This window comes from Crinia signifera, chromosome 4 (genome assembly GCF_055691185.1).
Source record: "Crinia signifera chromosome 4, ASM5569118v1, whole genome shotgun sequence".
In the NCBI taxonomy this organism is placed as follows: domain Eukaryota; kingdom Metazoa; phylum Chordata; class Amphibia; order Anura; family Myobatrachidae; genus Crinia; species Crinia signifera.
In genome coordinates this window covers 204345487-204368562 of record NC_139220.1, presented here as the reverse complement: position 1 = coordinate 204368562, position 23076 = coordinate 204345487, and the positions used below count along the sequence as shown (strand labels likewise).

The window sequence follows — 23076 nt, the reverse complement described above, 5'->3', positions numbered from 1 at the left end:
CTCTGGAGGCAATTTCTGGTCTTCAGTGAAGTGATCATTCATTTTGATCTGCAGTAGCCGTGTCTCTCCACATTGGTTAGAGATAAGTATCGATTATCTAACTGATTATCTCTAACCAATGTGGAGATACACTGCTACTGCCAGGATCTACGGTGTCCTAATTACCACTGGTGTGAGGTCACGCCAGCTCCGACACCTGCATCTATAGAGCCTGAAGGCTCCCTCTGAATGGAGATAGTCGTGCGGCTGTATCACCATCTTGCCGGGACCCACAATCAATACTGGCTCCCCCCAGCCAGAGGTAATATACCAGCTTTTCGGTACCTCAGCAGGTCAGACTCTCCCATACACCGGCTTCTATACTAAGAGCCTGTATAGCTCCCTCCAGGTGGCGGTGATCAGGATACAGACATTAATCCTATTGAATACTCTGGATGAGTCAGCTTGAGAAGCTCTGTAGATGTCTAATTTAAACCAGGTTACCATATATTCCTTAGTTATACGTCACTAATATTCTGTCTATACATAACAGTTTTCCCTGTGGCTTATAAGTTTTTTTTTCTTTTTGAAGTTTTACGGGACTTTCTTAAGGAGGTTGGAATTATTGCTCCTATAATATCCAAAATAGCATCATTGGGCTAGTTTGGAACCGTATCTATTGAAATATTGCAGATTTATAATCTTTTGTGTTCTATTCATTTATTAGTAATTAATTACCAGTGAATGTTATGTATAATAAACAAATGATTAATAACTTTCAATTGAATTTGCGCTCTTAACTCATTTGCTTGTACAACAGCCTATTCAGGGGAATGACCTTACTCAAGCTGGCAGTGTCAGAACTGACTTGATGTGTGGCAAGTTCAAACGGCTGGAGAACCTTGCACAACATGAAAATCAGTCTCCATTGCGCTTGAGTCAGATGCATCCCCACTCCATGTCCTTTTGCTGCTCCTCCGTCCTCTGCAGCATATATAGGAATCCAGCGAATCACAGCCTCTTGTTTCAGGTGATGATAGGGCAGGTTCAGGAGGGTTTGATTGTACTCCAGTCTTCAGCAGGCAGTTGCAGAATGGCAAGTGTCCTGCAATTTTGCGGGCCACCGCAAGCATCTCCTGTACGCTCCTGTTACATTTAAATAAATTATGCATCACCAAATGTATTATGTGGGCAAAACATGGCACATGTGTAATGCCCACACAATGTTGCTTGCATTGTCCAATACCACAAATACCCTTTAGAGTCTAAGTGGGGTAAGTCATTGCATAATGATTTCCTTCAGTTTCTCTAAGAGGTTGTAGGCGTTGTGCCTCTTACTGAAACTGGTGATACACAGCGTAGCCTGTCTTGGAAGGAGCTAGTGTTTCTGAGATGATGCTGTTGCTGCGGAAGGCAATGCATCTACCCAGTGTGCTGTCAGTCATAGAATCCTTAGTTTGCCCTGTACAACTTGCCCACTTAACCACGGACATGTGGACAGTGGGTACAACCGCAATTTTCAGGACACTTTTTTTTGGGCGTCTCCGTACATCCTGGGTCTCGCCTGCCTAGTGAAGTGGAATCTAGACTGGATTTGGTACCAGGCACACAATACTTCTATCAATCGTCTAAATCCCACTCCTCCGATGGTGGACACCGGACGCACATCTAACACCAACATAGCTGTCAAGGCCTAAGTTATCCGCTTTGCCATAGGATGACTGCTGTTGTACTTCATCCTCATCGCAGCGACTGAAGTAGTGGTGTTCAAACTTCCTCTCTGGGATGATGAATGACTCCCAGCAGCAGTAGGCGTAGCACTGTAGGACTCTCCAGAGGAATCCCGGATTGAAGAGGAGTCAGTCATACAAGTGACATGGCCTGCAGGACTACCTCCGATCTGGATCAAGGAGGAAATTGACAAGGAGAGACATGCTGGTGTGGTTTTCAGGTGCTTGGATAAAACGGGACCAGAGGATTTAGGTGTCCTTGGACTGCTTACGGTTCTATACACAGTTCCTGAATTAAACAGTGACTTTTATGAATGAGCTTCAGGTTACACATAAGGTAAGATGTCACTAGGTGGCCAATGTCCTTATCCCTGCTTATTGCAGCTTTACATAAGCTCCATATGGCAAGACTATTGTTGCCTGGATGTAGATAAAAATAATTCCAGACCAAAGAGGTGGATTTTTTTGGTCTTCTGCCCAGGCATGGCAACGGCCATTTACATCCCATGGACAAAAACTGTCTTGCCCGGTGCCTCATTTAAGCAAACCACATCACCATCCGCAGCATCCTCCTCGTCACTTCCTCCAGCTACGTCAATACCTCCTGGTGTACTTGAACAGTGACACCTTCAATAATAATATCAGGAAATGCACTGAGGGTACTCCTTCCAGCATATGCAGAGGGCGTGCAAATGGTGCAAGGAGCCAACTCTTCCCATAGAGTGATGGGAAAGTCAAGCATCGCAACCACCAACACACTTGGACTCTCCTTGGGGATTTGTGATATGTTATTACAAGGCACAGTTGTTTTTTGTGTTTTTGATGACCGCTTAACTCTCAAAGTTTCTAGCAGGGGGAGGAGGAGCGCTTAGATTGTCATGTGAAGCTGAACCACTAGTCATGAACATACGCCAGGGCCTTAGCCGTTCCTTGCCACTCCATGTTGTAAATGGCATATTGGCAAGCTTACATTTCTCCATCGATTTACGTTATTTATTTTTTTGTGTTAATGAACATTAGGGATTTTACATGCCCTCTACAATGACATTGGGCATCGGCCTTGGCAGACGACGTTGATGCCATTTCATCCTCTGAATGTCATGACTATGGCAGCAGCTTCAACACTAGGAAGACATTGATCTTGTTCTTGTCTCACTATTTTGTCCACAAAATTTTGTTTCTCCATTATCTTTCTGGAGTGTAATTATGCACCAGTATCACTGGACTGGAATTATATACAAGTAGTATTATTGGACTGGAAATATGTACCAATAGTATCACTGGACTGGAATTATGCACCAGTAGTATAACTGGACTTGCATTATGCACCAGTAGTATGACTGGATTGGAATCCTGCACCAGTAGAATAACTGGATTGGAATTTGCACCAGTAGGATCACTGGACTGAAATTCTTTCTTTATTAACAGTTTCTTATATAGCGCATACATATTTTGCAGCGCTTTACAGAGGATGTTTGAACATTCACATCAGTCCCTGCCCCAGTGGAGCTTTTAATCTATATTCCCTACCACATGTACACGCACACAAAGACATTCTAGGGTTAATTTGATGGGAGCCATTAGCCTACCAGTATATTTCTGGACTGTGGGAGGAAACCGGAGTACCCGGAAATTATGCACCAGTAGTATGTATGCAGCAATATCACTGGACTGGATTTATGCACCAGTAGTATCACTGGACTAGAATTATGCAGCTGTATCACTGGACTGGCTGGAATTATGCAGCAGTACCAATGGACTATGACGACAGTGCCACTGGACTTGATTTATGCAGCAATATTACTAGACTGGATTAATGCAGCAATATCACTAGACTGGATTAATGCAGCAATTTCACTGGACTTTGTGTAGCAGTATCACTGGACTGGATTTATGCAGCAGTACCAATGGACTTTAATGGCAGTGCCACTGGAATGGACTTAAGCAGCCTTATCACTGGACTAGACTTATGCAGCAGTATCACTGGACCTATGCAGCAGTATCACTGGGCTTATGCAGCTTCTGTACCACTGAACTTTGACGACAGTACCACTGGACTGGACTTATGCAGCAGCACTATCACTGGACTGGACTATACAGCACTATCAGTGGACTATATATAGCCCTATCACTGGACTATACACAGCACTATCACTGGACTGAACTATATACAGCACTATCAATGGACTGAACTATTTACTGCACTGGGTTATTCTGGTTCACTCGCAAAGGCACAATTACTCTATCGGACAAAACCATATGCACTGCAGGTGGGGCTGATGTAACATGTGCAGGGAGAGTTAGATTTGGGTGTTTTATTGTTTCTGTGCAGGGTAAATATTGGCTGTTTTATTTTTACATTGCAATATAGATATCAGTTGGAAGTACAGACCCCACCCAAATCTAACTCTCTCTGCACATGTTACATCAGCCCCAGCTGCAGCGCACATGGTTTTGTCCATTTGAGAGTGATTGTGCCCTTTGCGAGTGAACTAGAATAACCCCCTATATACACTATCACTGGACTGGACTATACAGCACTTTCACTGGACTGTTTGTATACAAGGTGGAGGTTGCGCTAAATTGATGACAACATCAATAATTACTTTAAAAGGGGGGTGTGCATTTATTAATACATGAAACACAATAAAATAATTATAAAATTAATATTTGATGAGGGAAGAAAAAGCTGTGTCCAGAATAATTTCAAGTGTTGGTAACGTCACCTTAATGAGTGCAAAGTCCTTCTTTTTGGGCCCAAAAGAATTGATCCGTGTAATTGTTGGTATTGTGGTGTCCCTCTGAAATGCTTCCTAAAGGGACACCACAATACCAGCAATTACCCGAAGATTGTGTATATGCATTCTCCTGAGGGGTAACCATAATGGATCTTTAAATCTGTGCTGTAAAGGAAAAACTGAGAAATTTACAATGTCCTTTGCAGTTCTGAAATCCAGATTTTCTGCCCAAGGCAAATTTTCCCGTACTCCACCATTACAGTCCAGGTTTTTTAGAAATTTGGGTACTCTTTACTTATCACGGCGCCCATCGCGGGCATCGCATGCACTAAAAAAACGGGTGCGATGCGACCGACGCGATGCCCGCGATTTCCCATCGGGAACAATGTTAAATGTCTCAATTGACCCGATTTTCCTGTTCAATGCCTCAATGGACCCGATTTTTCCATAGGAAACAATGTTAAATGGCCCACAGAGGCCAAATAGGCACCCTGAAGTGTGAAATGGCCCCCACAATTGTTAACGCCACCCCACGATCAACGTGAACCCGAAGCGCGGCGAGCGGCGGCGGTACGCGTCCTCCGACCTTTTCATACCCCCACTATCCACGTCGGCGTGGAGTTGAGAATAGAATAGTGTGGCGAGCGCACGCGGATACCTTCACAGGTAAACGCGTCCCTTCGCGGGCTTCACAGGTATCCGCGTCCCCACGCTTCGGGCTCGGTGGCTCGCTGCGCTCGCCACACTATTCTATTCTCAACTCCACGCCGACGTGGATAGTGGGAGTATGAAAAGGTCGGAGGACGCGTACTGCTGCACTCGCCACGCTTTGGGTTCACGTTGATCGTGGGGTGGCGTTAACAATTGTGGGGGCCGTTTCACACTTCAGGGTGCCTATTTGGGCTCTGTGGCCCATTTAACATTGTTTCCTATGCAAAAATCGGGACCATTGAGGCATTGAACAGTAAAAACGGGTCAATTGAGACATTTAACATTGTTCCCTATGGGAAATCGCGGGCATCGCGTCGGTCGCATCGCACCCATTTTTTTAGTGCATGCGATGCCCGCGATTTTTTACCCGCGATGACCGCGATCAGAATCGTGGGCGCCGTGATAAGTAAAGAGTACCGAAATTTGTGTTTGAGACCAGATGGATAAATCAAACTGACTAAGCTACTAATGAAGAAATCTGTGTCAAGCATGCATATCCTTAAAATCTGGACTGTAATGGAGTTTGGGAAACTCTGGACCAAGGGATCATTGTGACATTAAAATGCTGCTGCATACCTTCCAACATGACCCTCTCCAGGAGGGACACAATGCTCTGTTGCTGGACTTCCCTCTTGATGTGTGACTACCATCACCTGTTTTAAACAGGTTAATTGATAAGAAAGGTGCTTCAGCACAGGTGATAGTAAATCATACATTAATACCCCTTTTACACTGCCGCAAAACCCAGAGTCTTCGGCGGGTCAGCGGTGGTGTAAATGGACACGCTGTGTCCCTTTACACGGGACTTCTACCCAGGTCCTGACCTGGGTAGAACACGGCTAGGACCTGGGTAGAGGGCGGTGTAAACCTGGCTCCCATTTACATCAATGGTGGACATGCAACCTGTAAACTGCAGCGTCCGCAGGTTGGAAGGGGGGGGGCACAGACATATGCTGTGGCTATGCTCTGCAGACAGCAGCGGCTGCAGCGTAGGAGGTGAATGGATGCCTGTGTGCAGCATCCATTCACCTCCCGGACGGGGGCTGGTGGGGTGCACGGGGGCTTCGTGCTGGGCTGCCTCCAGCACGGCGATCAGCGGTCCCGGTGCTTGGAGATGATGTCATCTCCAAGTGCTGCCTCCGTCTACAATGCGGGAGGGCACTGCAGTGTAAATGGTGTAAATCCTGGATCCGACCCGGCTTGGATCCTTCATTTAAATGCTGAGTCAGATCCGGGATTTTTGGTGTAAAAGGGGTATAAGAGGGAAGTCAAGAAGCAGAGCATTGTGTCCCTCCTCGAGAGGGTCATGTTGGGAGGTATGCTGCTGTGACTGACACAGAGTTTCTTGCAAGTAGACCATAATCGCTCCAGCAATGCGTCTTTCTGCCCACGTGAGTTGTATGCACTGTTATTCATCCGCTTGGTTTCCTTGCTGTCCCTATCATAGGTACTTGCACCTCCACTATTTTTTGTGCAAATGATCCACCTTATACAGGTGACGCTGCTCATAGCAGACAATTCTGTCAACATGCCCCTGTATACTTCAGCCATAAGTGCATAGGACTCTGAATTACCTGTAAATGCATGTACTTTGCTAGGGAGCCTGCGCTGTATAAAAAACACACGCTAGAGCTGTCTGCTAAACAGACTTGTGTGCAAACTTGCACCAACGCCACTATTTTATTTAGCTTTACTAAAGAAAGTATGTAAATATTAATACAGAAATATATTAAATTCATGAAACATTGTATATACACACTTAGTATATATAACTAGTAAGATAATTATTTCCAAATGGCCAAAAGAGAAAATACTTGTGTCTGAAGATTTGCATTCTTTTTCAAGATTAAGCATGTCCTAAAAGGAGAAATGTTATATTAGCCAGACACTACAGTAGTTGTTCCGGAATGTTTGCAGTCTGCTAGAATTCCATCAGATTTTATGGCAGAGGGAAGGGCAGACATCCTCTCATTCATGCTGTTACCACACATCTTGATTAGTTTGTGTTGGCTTTAGGTAATGGTAGTGAGGGGGAGGGGTTCCTGTGGGTAGGACCAGCCACTTTGTTTGTTACATGGCATTGCCTATAAGAAACTGAAATTATAAAATGGTAAATTTCACCTTCAGTTAGAAACAACTAAAATAGGAGCAAAAAAAACAAACAAACTGCACATGGGCAAGGCCATTTTGCACTGCAATTGGGGCAGATTCCAAATTTGCAGGGATATTTACAGTTTATATATTACCGGGTTATAGCTACAGTGTGAAAACACTAAAGTTTAAATACACAGAATGCAAGTGAAGGTAGTAGCAGATATGAAGCAGTGGCATCTGCAGAAGTCATCTGCACCACTGCCATATATTGTCATAAGGATAGGCAGCACAAAATTCTTATTCCAACATTATTATTATGGTGGTCCTTCCTCATCTTTGTGGCCACAGCTTACACGAGTTACGTTAGCTGCTTTCAGAATAGCACCATTGTCCCCTCACGGGCTCGCTTTGCTCGCCATGCTTCAGGCTCGGTGTCTCAATCCACATCCATTCACTTTACCACGAGGCTGAAGTTAGCTTCTTATTCAATCTCCAGCTTCTTCTTCACTTCTTATTCAATCTCCAGCAACTTCTTCACTTCTTATTCAATCTCCAGCTTCTTCACTTCTTATTTAATCTCCAGCTTCTTATTCACTTTTGCAAGGGTTAATGAGTATTGGGACACAAATTTGACACCTAAAATCAACAGAGGGCGGCCACTTGCATGTAACCTAAGTGTATTTTGCCTGGCCCAACACTAATTTGGGCATGAAATACACTGGCAAAGTGGGCACATGCACCATATTTAATGGTTTTGAATAAGTAGCTGTAGTTTTGCAAGGGTTAACAAATTTGACACCTGAAATTCACAGATGGGTGTCACTTACATATGACCCAAGTGTATTTGGCCTGGCCCATTGCCGATTTGTGCATGAAATACTCGGGCATAATGGGCACATAGACATCATAATGTCTCATTTTGAATAAGTAGCTGTAGTTTTGCAAGGGTTAACAAGTCTTTGGCCACAAATTTTACACCTGAAATCAACAGAGGGGTGTTTCATATGACTCAAGTGTATTTTGCCTGGCCCAACGCTGATTTGGGCATGAAAAGTGGGCACATTAACCATATTATAATTTACCATTTTGAATAAGTACAGTAGCTGTAGTTTGCAAGGATCACCTGGTAGATGACATGGCAGACCGTGGTAATCCCAACTCCCGATAACCAGGACATTCTAATTCCTTCATTCCCCTGGGTGTTTGCACAGGGGACCGATGGTGAAGTACTGTGCATGCTCATTTTCTTATATGCACAATTGAAGGGCTTCTGTACGAGCACCTTCGCCGACCTCCAAAGTGGAGTGGGGGCAGTGACGGTGCATGGACATGGGAATGCCCAGCGTTTTATAGGTGTGGCCAAAAAACTATATGGGACTGTGTGTTCAAGGTGCGGAGCCATGATGGAGGGTGCAGGGCGAAGCGCAGTGACACCACTGTCATCAGAGCACTCTGTGCTCACTATGAAGGGTAGAAGTGCCCACTCTTTTTCCACTGTGAGGGATATGAGGTGCCCACGCTGTGCTCACTGTGAGGGATATGAGGGGCCCACGTTGTGCTCACTGTGAGGAATATGAGGTGCCCACTCTGTGCTCACTGTGAGGGATATGAGGTGCCCACTCTCTCATTCTCTATCTCTCCCCTCTTTATCCTCTCACCCTTTTTCAAACCAATTATCTCCCTCTCTTAAACCCATCCCCTTCTTTCACCCTCTATCCCTCCCTCTCTCAAACCCACCCTCTCCTCTTCCTCTTAGGCTCTCCCTCTATCGCTCTTTTCCTCTCTTCCTCTCGCTGTCTTTCTACCTCTCTCCCTACCTTTCACCATCTCCTACAAGGCAGATCAATAGAATACAAACGCTCGAAAGGAGGAGCTTCCAAAGCCCATAGAACCAAAAGCAAATCATTTGGAGCTACCGGGGGTGCAAATGGTGGTTAAATATGAATAAACCCCAGAAGGAAAGTCCAAATATCTGTGAGTAAAGCTAACTTCCTATGCAAAGGATTGACAAGGCCTAAATCTGAACCTTCAAAGAGGAAAGATGCAAGCCTGCATCCAACCCCCTCTGCAGAAAAGACAATATCTGAGAAAGTCTGTATGTTCTGGGATTGAAGCTTTGGAGCTTTTGGAGGAACGCAAGGAGAAAAAAAAGGAGCATAGTATGAATGACCCTGGAAGGGAAGCCCCTGGCTCTCAAGAGTGAGGTCTCAATAGCCACCCTGTCAAAGCCAGATGGGGCAGATCCTGATGTAGACCTGGGCCCTGATTGAGGGGATCTGGTCACAGTGGGAGGTTCCACGGAGACACCCAGGAGATCAGCATAACAGACTCACCAGCCCAGGGCCACCAGAATTAATGTTCTACCCTCCGCTTTTAGCTTGTGTATCACGTGTGGAAGCAGGGAGATTGAGCATCCACCATGCATGCTCTGGGATCCCTGGTTCTGGACCCATAAAGAGGGATCTTGAAATTGTGGTGAGATGCCATCAGGCCACTTCTGGCATGCCCCACCAACGAGTCAGCATCTGGAATACCTCTGGATAAAGGGACCACTCTTCTGCTGCTTAGGAAGTCCACCTCCCAATTCAGAACACCCAAGATAAAGATTGCAGATAAGGCTGGAATTTTCTTTTCTGCCCACCGTGGTCGCATTGTCTGACTGGACCTGAACAGGATGGCCCTGCAGCAACGAACTCACCTGACATAGGGCATTGTATACCACTCTCAATACCAACAGATTGATTGCAAGTCGGCTCTCCTGCAGAGACCAAAGACCCTGAAAGACTGATGACATGTAACCGCTTCCCACCAGTGCAAGCTGGCATCCGTGCTGATAAGTATCCACAAGGGACGCCCGTCCCATAGGTTACGATAGAGGAACCACAATAAGAGAGAAAGGAGAACCGCCGTGGACAGAATGATGAACTCCATTGTGAAACCCCGACCATTTTACTAAAATCTACCTCTGGAGAGGACGAGAGTGTAATTGTGCATACTCCACCATGTCAAAGGGTCATACCATTGTCCCCAAGGCCTTCATGCACAAATGCACCAGTACACTCCTGTGAGAGAGTAGGTCCCCGATCCAGGACTGAAGATTCCTGCATCTGTCTTCCGTTAGGAACACCCTCTGATGAACCAAATCCAAGCAGGCTCCCAGATGGATCATTTGATGATCCAGCTGTGCATCTGAAACAGCGCCACAACTTTGGTCAAATGCTCTTGAAGCACCTGTCATGCTCAGATGCTGCTTGGCATTTGGCTCCGTATGAACAGTCTAACACCAGAATCTTGGGACTGGAAACTCCAATCCTGGGATTGCATTCCCTGTAATTTTGGGGCCAAATAAATTCCCAGGATTGGCCACCCTAGTATATGCTGTGATCTGTGCTGGGTGGTGGGCGCTATGCTGTGGGGGCGTTGCTGGGTCAGAGGTAGAACAAGTGGCGTTGCAGCTGATGCATTAAACTGGCACCCAACGCAAAGAAGGGGCCCACAGTGGATGGCAGTATAATAGCACTTAGCTTGGTGGTGGAATTATCTGCTAGGGGGCAACAACTAATGTTGAAATAATGAAAAATGTCTCAAAAGGTTGACATGAAAAATATGGACATTCAATTGGTCAACAGTGTCAAAAGGAATATACATGACCAGGTTGACATAATTATTTTATAAATTTTTTAAAAAAATGGTCTTTTTCTAAATTCACCATCCATGTCGGCATAGAGGGAGAACATGCCAAGTGTAATGAGGTACCGAGCCCGAAGCATGGCGAGGGAAGTGAGGGTACACGTCACACTAATTGAGACCCATGTCAACAGTTGTCGAAATTGACACACAAAACAAATAAAAACTTATGTTGACCTTTTCATGTGTCTACCTTTTGACCCTGTCAACTAATTGCATGTCGACCTTTTGGGGTAGACCTATTGAGTGTCTAGACACTGCCTATCTAATTATCCACACCCCAACACGGGATATTGGTATAAAGCGGTATTAGTAATTTTTGGGTAATATCATTCTTTTTTTATCCAATGTTGTGAAAATACTTTTTTGGTTTTACATGCTTACTACCTCCCGGAGCGCTGACAGCTCTGCTGGGCCCGGTAATGAGAGGTGGAGTGGCCAATGCAGGAGGGTGCCGGGACGGGTGAGCACCGGAGCATGTGTGTCCCCCCACACCCCGCACCGGTGGTCACTCCTTCCTCATGTAAAAATAGCAGCAACCAAAGGGACCATACACTACATGGGGGAAGGGGAGGAAGAGCAGACACCCCTCTGTTGATTTCAGGTGTCAAATTTGTGGCCCAAGTCTCCTCAACTCTTGCAAAACTACAGCTACAGTAATTATTCATAATGATACATGATAAAATGGTGTATGTGCCCATATTGCCCACATTTTTGATGGCCAAACCAACGTTGTGCCAGGCTAAATACACTTGGGTCATATGCTAGTGACACCCGTCTGTTGATTTGAGGTGTCAAATTTGTGGCCCAAGACTAGTTGACCCTTGCAAAACTACAGCTACGTATTCAAAATGAAACATTGTGATGTCTATGTGCCCACTATGCCCAAACCAGTGTTGGGCCAGGCAAAATACACTTGGGTCATCTGTAAGTGACACCTCTCTGTTGATTTCAGGTGTGAATTTTGTGGCCCAAGACTCGTTAACCCTTGCAAAACTGCAGCCTATTCAAAATGATAAAATGGTCCATGTGCCCACTTGGCCATGTATTTCATGCCCAAATCAGTGTTGGGTCAGGCCAAATACACTTGGGTCATATGTAAATGACACCCCTCTGTTGATTTCAGGTGTAAATTTTAGACCCTTTTAGCGTTGAGCAAGGCAAAATACACTTGTCATATGCTATTGACGCACTTCTTCTACAGCTACTTATTCAAAATGAGATATTATGATCTCTATGTGCCCATTTTGTCTGTGTATTTCATGCCCAAATCAGCGTTGGGCCAGGCCAAATACACTTGGGGGTACTTGTGTAATATCTGGGCGCACGGTTTTTTCATTGTATTACATCGCATAGCATGCAATATAGTGGCACACAATTCATGCGATGCGATTTTTCATTGTAAAGACCTGATTTTTAATTGTATAGTCACCCATGGGTGATTTCATACCCCCACTATCCAACTACGCATGGAGTTGATTTTATATAGTGTGGCGAGCACAGCGAGCCACCGAGCCCGAAGTGTGGCGAGCGCAGCGAGCCCTGCGAGGGGACGCAGAATACATGTAAAGTAATCTGCGTCCCCTCACGGGGCTCGCCACACTATATAAAATCAACTCCATGCGTAGTTAAATAGTGGGGGTATGAAATCATCCAAGGGTGACTATACAATTAAAAATCGGGTCTTTACAATGAAAAAATCGGGCGCCCAGATAATACACAAGTACTGTCAAATTTATGGCCCAAGACTTGTTAACCTTTGCAAAACTACAGCTACTTATTCAAAATCATTAAATATGGTGCATGTGCCCACTTTGCCAGCATATTTCATGCCCAAATTAATGTTGGGCCAGGCACAATACACTTGGGTCACATGTAAGTGACCCCCCTCTGTTGATTTCAGGTGTCACATTTGTTTCCCAATTCTCATTAACCATTGCAAAAGTGAAATTTCTGAATAAGAAGCTGGAAATTGAATAAGAAGTGAATAAGAAGCTGGCCGAATAAGAAGATAACTCCAGCCTCGTCACTTTACCCCCCTTATAACGTCTCTTTGGTTTATTCCTTATTGCCTTATTAATGATTATTATATCTGGCAGCGGCCCTGTACTATGTCAGCGGAGAGGGTTAGGTAAGGGCCGGCCCTCCTCCCGTTGCTGATTATAGGCAGCAGCCAGGCCGGGTGGTGTGGGCAGTGCACTGTGCCGGGCAGGCAGAAGATACTTCGGAGTGAATCAGAGTGCGCCCGATGTGGTGGTCCCGGTTACCGCGGCCTGGCCGTGCTCTCCCACGGGTCCTGCTAGGCCTAGGCCTGGCTGCGGCAGCGGCTAAAGTTGCTGAGGGACCCGAGGAGGAAGACGGGCAGCGGGAAAGCAGGAAGAGCTGCGGGCGCTACAATCCGGCTATAGCCAGGAGCCGTGAGCTGCTGAAGCGGCTGAAGGTAATTCGGGAGTCCGGGTCTATGCGGGCGCTGCGGTGTGCCTCCGTCCGTCTTTGATGTGTCACTACAACTCCCAGCAGGCTCCGACTTCCCGGCGGGTGTAGTCCGCCGGCAGCTGGAGACTCGCACACAGACTGCTCAATACTAATGCGACCAGAAGTGTTCTGCCACCTGGAATAACCTCACATTCTTATAGCCCGCACACATGACCATTATAATATTTCTACTTTTCTGTAATTTTTTCCAGCAAATTGCAGTTGTTTTTTATTTTAGTTTTTAATAATCATTATTTAACAGTATTTTTTATTTAGTATAAATGATGCAACTTAAAAAGTTGCGGCTGCATTTGCGAAGGCAATGTGCAGTTCTAGAGCAACACATTGCATGGTTGCTACATTTTATGCAATGCTGCGCCAAATGTGTGTTTGTTACATGCTTGCCACTAGTATGATATTATTCTTGTGGTATAGAAGTACATTTTATTTTAATTATTGGAGGGAACTTAATTGATAAACTAAAGGTCCTATGAAATTTTTTTAGAAAACATGAGGACATGTAAAAAAAAACAACATGTTCTGAGCGTTAAGCTTTTCAACCATGGGTTAGAAATGTCTTGTGGAATTTGAGTTGTTTGTTTCACAGAGGATGCTCTTACCTCTGCAGAGGAGGGGGGCTGCCATGATACTGCGCTTGTGGTCCCTGCCAATCCTGGTCCCCAGTGCGGGCTGCTGCATGTGCAGTAGCTTATTCAACACTGCACATGTGCTGGCCATCAGCCTCCATGGGCTGCATTTGCAGCAGCCCCGAGAGGCATATGCAGAGTCCAGCGCATCCGCAGTATCGTCCTCGTAAAGGGCATGTGTGGAACCCAGTTTTTATGGGCTGCTGCTCAGTAGAGTAGAGTTTGTACGCATTATAGCATTAACAATGAATGCTCGGGTGAACATTTCAAACTTGGCAACAAGTTGGTCAGACATGCAAGGCCGATCTCACCAGTCCTACTGTGTCAAATGAGGTGAACGACTGAATCTAAAGGACAACAAACATTAGCTTTTGTTTCCTGGTAGAACGAAGAATACCTGATTTATATGTTTCAACAGACTATATGTTGTGATCCAGTCGGGTTTTGTTAGTTAAGACTAGAGCAGTCATCTGGCTGGTCATGTACACCTTTTTAATTTATTGATCAGGTTAATAAAGATACCCATGTAAAAGTTCTGTAATAGTATGTCCTACTCCTACATCTTGCAAAACACCCTGTAAAGTAATTTACCAAAGCTGGAGAAAAATAAAAAATCTTTAACCATAATAATCTGACAGTTTCTTTTTTTTTTTTCTGCTCAGGATGAAGTGGGGTCTCCAGGAATGGTGGTGGGTGTCTCTGTCGATGGAGAATCTGTTTGGACAGAAGGGGAGTATGACCAACTGGATTATAAACTGTGCTTTTGAATTTAAATTTACTTGTAAAATAATGGTTTATAAAAAGTTATCTAATACCCCGTTCTCACTGCAGGCAAATTCCTGGGTCTATAATGTTGACCCGGAAATATGCATTTTAACACAGGTTTTTTGCAGTGTGAACGGGTGGCATACCTGGATCTCCTACATGGGTAAAACCCTTATTTTTACCCGTGTTTGAGTTCCGGGTATGCAGACACGGGTTGACCCGTTCACACTGCATAAAAACACATGTTAAAAGGCAAATTACCGGGTAGAACTTCTTCAAGCGGGAATTTGCCTTGCAGTGAGAACGGGGGTCATTCCCTGCAGTCCCCGGGTAAAAGCTGTGTATTTCTCACTGGCAGTGAGAACACGGTATAAGGGGACAAAGTACTTGAATCAATGGGCCTTATTCAGAGAGGGGGGGGGGGGGGGGGGCAGATGTAACATATGCAGAGAGAGTTACATTAGGGTGGGGTGTGTTGAAACTGAAATCTAAATTGTAGTGTAAAAATAAGGTAGCCAGTATTTACCCTGCACAGAAACAAAATAACTCGCCCAAATGTAACTCTCTCTATACATGTTACATCTGCCCCACCTGCAGTGCACATGGTTTTGCTCATTTTGAGAACAAATTTGTACTGCGATCAGATCTGAATGTTTGTTGACAAAATACAAACACAATAGGAGTTTCTGTTATGAAAACTGGCTACTGGATAATGAACTGCATAAACTCTCTTTTCTTTGTGTGGGTTTCCAATATACACCTGTACAAAGCACAGATTGCTAGTACCTCCACTATTTATACATATATACTTTTAATCCTAATACACAAATGTGTCGGAGCACTAATCAAATGTTATGTTCAGTGTGAACAGACCGAACAGTAAAGTGATTGTGTTGCAGTTTATTTGGTCTCCCACCCCCCTCGTGACATTAGTCACAAGCTGTTGTAATATAATTATAAAGTGAGAGTACACATGTTATGTAAAATTAGAAAAGATTACAGCAGTGATTTTCAACCTTTTTCAACTTGACAAACGCATACAGTGGCCCCAATTGAAAAAAATACTACACACACACACACACTGGCACCCAGAGTGATAAAAACACAATGGCCCCCACAGTAATCAAACACATTGGCCCCCCAAGTCATTTCACACATTGCCTCTCTCTGCCCCACAATAATTTCCACACACTGCTCCTCCAATGCCTCCCAAAGTAATTCCACACTGTTCCGCCTCCCAGACAATTCATCACACTGTCCCTCACAGCAATTATACAAACAAATGAATTGGCCCCCTACCATAATTATTTATTTATTTATTTATTAACAGTTTCTTATATAGCGCACACAGATTCCGCAGCGCTTTACAGAGCATAGTTATAATCAAAAACACATAACAAATTACATTACAAGACAGTTTAGGACAAGTACATGGTTAATATGGATAGTTGCATCAGGGGACAGGACACTGAAGCAATCATCAGGGTGGCAGTGGTTTATATATTCTAAAAAAGGCACATGAGGAGAGAGGGCCCTGCCCGTGAGAGCTTACATTCTAAAAGGGGATCTCTTAACTGCAGTTGAGCGGTGGGAGGAATGGCTGGTGGTAGAATGCTGGCACTCAAACTAGTGCTGCTGCTGAAATGGAAATTGAATAAAGCTTGATAAAGCTCGGGATTAGCACTGACTAACATCAACGGAACTGCGGCGGCTCAGCAAATGGCACTGGCCGTCATCGAAGGGGTGAGAAAATCACACTATCACCTCCACTAATATTCCAGAGATAAAAATATCAGTGAACGTTCTAAGTGAATGAACATACTACTGCATATCTGCTGTTTCTGCACTTTTACCACGGCTGAACATTCTTAAATTGCGTGTTTGCTCACATGCTAAAGGACTGCCATTTACTGTGCATACATTGCAGCTCACCTGTTCACTTGTTATCGGACTTTGTTGCCCTATATACACTAACAGAGTGTGGATACGTGTATCCATTATACACACAAATATCAATTGGATACAAAAAATCAAGCTTTATTCAATTTCCATTTCAGGAGACCCCTTACTTTTTAAAAATTATGTCTTTATATTTACTTATGTCTTGTGTCTTATAAATGTACTATTTTAGATTATATGTTACATTCTTATAAATTGCTACTAAATATAAACAGTGTGTCCGGCTTTCATTCTGTATCAGCAGTACAATTCGGAGTTTAAACAGATACAATTTACCCAGCAGCGCATGATTCACCATTGTTGTTTCCTTTTTTGTGTCTAAACGTGGGTATGGCATAACCCACAGGTGTTATTTGCAGCAGCGAGTAATTATATATATATATATATATATATGACAGTAAAGAACAAAGTGCGCCCCTAGATAGACTTCCACCACCAACTTCCAATATAGAAAACCGAATTAGCAATCTTTTTTTTGAATCACTGATCAACAGTTTTATTACAATGCTTCATAAAAACAGTATAAAAAATGCATTTTTATCTTGGAGTATTCAAAAGATTCGGTTCTATATATGCAAGGAAACGGACCCAAGGCGTTTCGTCGTTAAAACGACTTCCTCAGGGGTAATATTCCAAATGCAAGTCTATCTAGGGGTGCACTTTGTTCTTTACTGTCTATTTTTTCCCATTTCTACCTCCCCTGCTAACAGGGAGGAATAACTTAGTAGCTGCCCATCCTATTACTAATACAGCGCATTGAAGGGGTATTCTTTTTCCATATATCTATCTATCTATCTATCTATCTATCTATCTATCTATCTATCTATATATATATATATATATATATATATATATATATATATATATATATATATATATATATATATATATATATATATATATATATATCTCATTTACATTGAAGCGCCAGGTCTTTTTGTAATCTGGAGAAAAGGTTTTATACCTGACTCCAGTGATCAAAAAACCAGACCACCGCTGGCAGCACACTGATGGGCACCACTGGATTACAGTTTAAGTTAATGGAGCTGTTCTATCCTTTTTGATATTGGCTGTAATGTGTAAAACTACATTAAAGTGCTGTTCGGTGTAGTTGAATCCAAATTTGCCAATAAAAACTGTGTAACATGCCATGTTTTTATGCTATGACCTTGTGTTATTTTACCAATGTAAATTAACGGTCATAAAAGCAGCAGTATTTGATAACAAAGATCATGTTTATCACACTCACACACTTAAGGTGCGTACACACGGGGGCGATTTTGTCCAAAATCGCGGGAAATATGGTCGCTGAGCGACCATATTGCCCGCAATGGGAGTGTGCACCGGCGATATATATCGCTGGGTGCGCGCTCCCGTTTTTTGCCCCTGTGGTGATCGCTGGTCGCAGGAACATGCTCCTGCGACCAGCTGATTACCACTGCCTGGCTCCCCCCGGCAGTTTCTTTTTCATCAGCGACCATCTCTGGTCGCTTATGAACAGGAGAAACTGAGCAATATATGGCTGAGCAATATATCTCCCCCGTGTGTACACAGCATAATAAATAATACCCCTTTTCCACTAGCAGAAATAACACAGTAATTTCTGCGGGGACGAGCTTCAATCCGGGTTTTCTGCTAGTGGAAATGCTATCTTTTAAAATAACCCAGTTTGGATTCCCCTGCAATCCAACCCAGATAATGACCAGGGGTTAAACCCAGGACGCTACTGGATCGAAGGGTAGTGGAAACGCTCCCAACCCAGTATATTTGAAAAACAGAGCTTCTGGGGCATTCTTATGTGCACTTTTTACATGTCTAGGTACACCAATGGCTCGGGTATACTGCAAACAGTTTTCACAAAAGTTTTATATGTCTTGTGTAAAGACACTTTTGAAAAGGTTTAATGTTGAATATTTGGGACTAAAATAAAAGCACACACTTTTTCTAATCAATATTTGTGGTCTCTTTCATCAGGAAATGTTTTCTTTTAATGGTGGCCCTGTTTTGTGACCTCCCCCTTGGTAAAGCCCTTTTTACAAAGGTTTTTTCTTATGTAATCTATAGGGAAAAAATAGGCCTTACCCAGTCAGCAAATATTTTCTGCATGCTCATCACTCACAGCTTCCAAATTGTAAGCTTGCGAGCAGGGTCCTCATACCATTTGACTGTCAGTGATACAACAAACAGGGTATTTACAGTCTCCTCTTGTAAAGCACAACGCAATATGCTGCACTATATAAGAAAGTGTTAATAAAGAAATAATAAATTGCCCAGAAAGCAATCCAGGTGTGAATGTAAGGAATGCATCTCACAAAGTGTATCCTTCGCAGTGCGATGGGATGAAGAATACATGGATCGCTCTTAAATTGTGGACTCTCTATCTATCTATCTATCTATCTATCTATCTATCTATCTATTGCTAAATACTCCTAACTTGAGGACCAAATTACTCCTTTAAAGAAAGTGATCGCAAAATGAACTGCCTCAAACTTGCTGGATATGGAGAGGGAGCTGTGAAGACAGATTGGATGTAGGAGCAGTTAGGGACTGATGTCTTGTTCACACTGCCAGTGTGAACAACACAGTTTTGCAGCTCCGGACCCCGGCAAATTTCCGAGTGAAGCAGTTCTACCCAGTAATTTTGCCTTTTAACACTGGGTATTAGCCGTCATTTTGATGGCTTTTAACTAGTATATAATAAAATACAGAAAAACCTGGCTAAGTAGGGAGCATCAATAACTGGGACTAATTGTGAGGTCCCGGCATTTTTGCACCAAAAAACTTCTGTTCGTCAGACTGTCAAACCACTTTTAACAATAATCACCTGAAACCATTGCAGTTTAGACCTCTTTTAAGTGAGATGAGTGCAGTTTATTAACCTCTATAAATGAGATGTCCGCCTTAGAACCTCAGCCACTGGGATTAGTACAGGTTTTGACAAGTCTCAATGTCTGATCAGTGATTCAGAATGGGCATGAAAACCAAGCATGTACATAATATACATTTTATTTAGCATTTAGGCACCTCTAGAAGAGAAACAAGTACTGTTTGTACCTGCATAAGTGGGAACTTGAAACCAGATAAGATATACCTCTTTAAGGGAAGTATCCAATCACCCCCGGCAAAACATTATTTCCTGTATTGGGCTATCCTATTTTACCCAATAAAAAAGCATATATTGGCCCAAAAACACACAGGTTCAGTGAAACCTGTGTGTTTCATCAGCCGCAGAGTTGCTTTCGGGGATTTTGCTTGGCCTGAGTCGGTATGCCCACCTTCCCTATTTGAATTTTGGACTGTGCTGCAGCCACACCTGTATTCCATTTTTTTTTTCTGAGTTGAATGTACAGATTCCCTGTGTACATCTGTACACTTGTATCTCCATGCCTGTATTTAGAAACGAAAGGAGGAGCACCAACAGTGAACAGCTGTTATAGTATTTAGAATGATTTTTGTATCCTTTCCATTAGGGCTTGGCTTTGCTGATGTGGAGAACCGGATTCCATGTTCACCAGACAGTGTCATGCGTGTAGCCAGTATCAGCAAGTCCTTCACTATGACAGCAGTGGCCAAGCTGTGGGAGGAGAATCGTCTTGATCTAGATGCACCAGTGCAGAAGTATGTACCGGAGTTCCCGGAAAAGGAGTTTGAAGGTGAAAAGGTGTGGACAGCGAGGGGGGGGGTAGCAGTTGGGTAGTCACTGTTTTACTGTATCTATTATTGTGAATGCTGCTAACATGATGCAAATCCTCCATCAGCAGTTTTCAACTTGGGGTAAATTTATTTTATATTTTTGCAACACATTGTGAATAGGATGTACCAGGAGACTAATTACATATGCAACACAGTCTGAATCTGTGTGTGAAGTGATGACATGCACCTATCGCTGCTCCCATCTGACTAGATCCCTTAGAAACTGACCCTACATCGCTGCGTGTGTAGGGGCCATAGCGGTGAACAGCCCCAAGCACCACCATCGCCAGCAGAATAAGAATGAACAGGGACCATGAATCTAGTCCTCTTCACATCGCTGTGTGTGTGCTGAGACGCACTTTGTCCAGAGGGATCTCACAACGCTCAGATCGCTCTGCACACTCGCTATGTGTGTAGACCCCATAAGATTCTCTGTTGCAATCCATAAAATACTTTTTCCAATAATTTTATGTTATATAAAATGCAAACAACTTTGCAAATGCATATATATACAATGTAGACCAAAGTGATGGGAAACTGACCGCAATCAAATCAACAAGATCTAATTGATGTCAGTACTTTGTAGGTCCAGCACGTGCAGTGATTGTTGCAGACCATCTTCTTGGCAAATTGTCCACAAGTTCCTGGACAGCAGAAGCTGTTGTGCCATTCCGCCTTAAGAAAATTGACCAACTGTAACACTGGAGAAGGTCACGTCAGCCTAGGGTGTACCCTTCTCTCCAATTCATCTCAGAGGGGTTAAGCTAAACGGTTCATTCAGATTATCGAATTTTAGGTTTATCGCTTGAGCAACGCCCTGGAAACATGGCAGGTGACATTGTTGTCCTGATAAAAACATTACTCGTTTCCATAGATCTGCCACAATGTAGGGAGCACAGAGTACTAGAACAGCTATATGTGCATTACAAATGGTGGACTTATGCCAAACCAGCTGAAAGGCCCAACATCATCACGCCACTACCTCTATGCTTTACTGTAGGTACTGTGCACTCTTGCATCAGACACTTCCTGGTTAGCGCTCTCTGCTCCCTGGGTTGCTGTTTTGTGGGTCTTCCAGGGAAATCTGCATTCCAGCAATAGGCCATCCTTTTTCCACGCATTAATGGCAAATAACATAGTGGATTTAGAGACCTTCCTAACATCTGCAATGCTTCTCACACTCCTACCTCTGTTCAAGCAGTCTAAAATAATCCCCTTGTCAAATGTGGTTAGCTCTTACGGCAAGCCATTTAGTTAGCAAATGGTTTAATCTGTACTCCTCTATCCGTTTTACACCTTCACAAACCCATATCACCCACATGAGCACACCATTTCGCCTAATCACTTTTGTTTACATACTCTAATTGCAGGGACCAATGTGCAAGATGCATCCAAAATCCTACTGTTAGTAGGCAATAAGGGACATTCTATTATAAATAGGGTATCAGGCTAACGTGATAATTGCTTCATTAGAAATTTGGGGTAGAATACGAAGTGCTGATGCTATGGAGACCTTATTGCCAGAATTGCTTTGCATTTGAACACCAGGACCTGGACTGAGACACTAGAGATGCAGCTGCACCCAGCAAATCACCTCTAGACAACCAGGGACGTTTGGGGAAAATCTAGTTTGGGAAGACCAGCAAGATCAACATGTATTAGTCAATGTAGAAGATAAGTGTCTAGGGTTGTCGTGCATTTTCTTGAATGGGATATGTGTATTCTGCAAATGTTTAATTATTTTTTTTCTAGTACACCCCATCCCATTGCTATGTGAGCAGTTACTGTAGAACAAAGAACAGGGATGACACCTAGGCAGTGAGGGGGTTTGGTTTATTTTTGTTTCCAATAGAAAGGGACATGTCTGGTATGTACTAGTGGAAAATGAATAGCTCTGTTTTTGAAAAGTTGTGCAAGGGGCATGAGGACATTCCACAACATGGCCTAGTGCAGATGTTGAAATATTTGTAAATGATAGAATGATTGGTGTCAATAGGGGTGATGGCTTTGATGTGAGCCAAGTGCCATAGGTCGTAAAGAGCAGAGTTCCTGGGACTGCGCTTTCCAAAACTACAACTGATGAGAGGATCGGAAACCAGAAAAAAAAGTTTTATATATGTTGCCTAAAAATCTACCCTTTTCAATTGTTTTTATAATCCTCAGACAATATCAACATGCACTGCAGAAATACTAATAGAGACACATAATGAAAAAGGGCAGTTAATGTGCTTATTACCAGTTATTAAATATCTCAACAGCATCTTCTGTTGTACTTTACAATAGAAGAACCACTTGGCCCATCTAGTCTGCCCCTTTTTTTAAACATGTTACCTCAAACCATATTTGATCCTTATTTTTTCGTAAGGATATCAATATGCTTATCCCAAGCATGTTTAAATTGTACTTCTGTATTTGCGTCTACCACCTCTAATGGTAGGCTATTCCACTTATCTACTACTCTTTCTGTGAAGTAATTCTTCCTCACATTTCCAGTGAATCTTCCTCCCTCTAGTTTCAGTGCATGTCCTCGTGTTCTGTTGCTCCTCTTCCTGTGAAGAATGTCTCCCACCTGTACCTTGTTAAAACCCTTGATATATT

At 43.5% G+C, this 23076-nt stretch overlaps 1 protein-coding gene across 2 annotated transcripts in view; it reads left to right on the top strand.

Annotated features, from left to right (window-relative positions):
• Nucleotides 1-6454: 6454 nt before the first annotated feature.
• LACTB (lactamase beta) overlaps nt 6455-23076 on the top strand; it is a 45834-nt gene continuing 29212 nt past the window's right edge. Inside the window, exons 1-3 of one of the 2 annotated variants that reach the window (XM_083183499.1) lie at nt 6455-6549; nt 14724-14792; nt 20258-20446. In XM_083183499.1, coding sequence (XP_083039625.1) covers nt 6532-6549; nt 14724-14792; nt 20258-20446 — 276 coding nt within the window. In that variant the 5' untranslated portion in view covers nt 6455-6531. Of the gene's footprint in view, nt 6550-13028; nt 13380-14723; nt 14793-20257; nt 20447-23076 lie in introns of those variants that run through there. The other variant, XM_083183498.1, reaches the window with a different exon arrangement.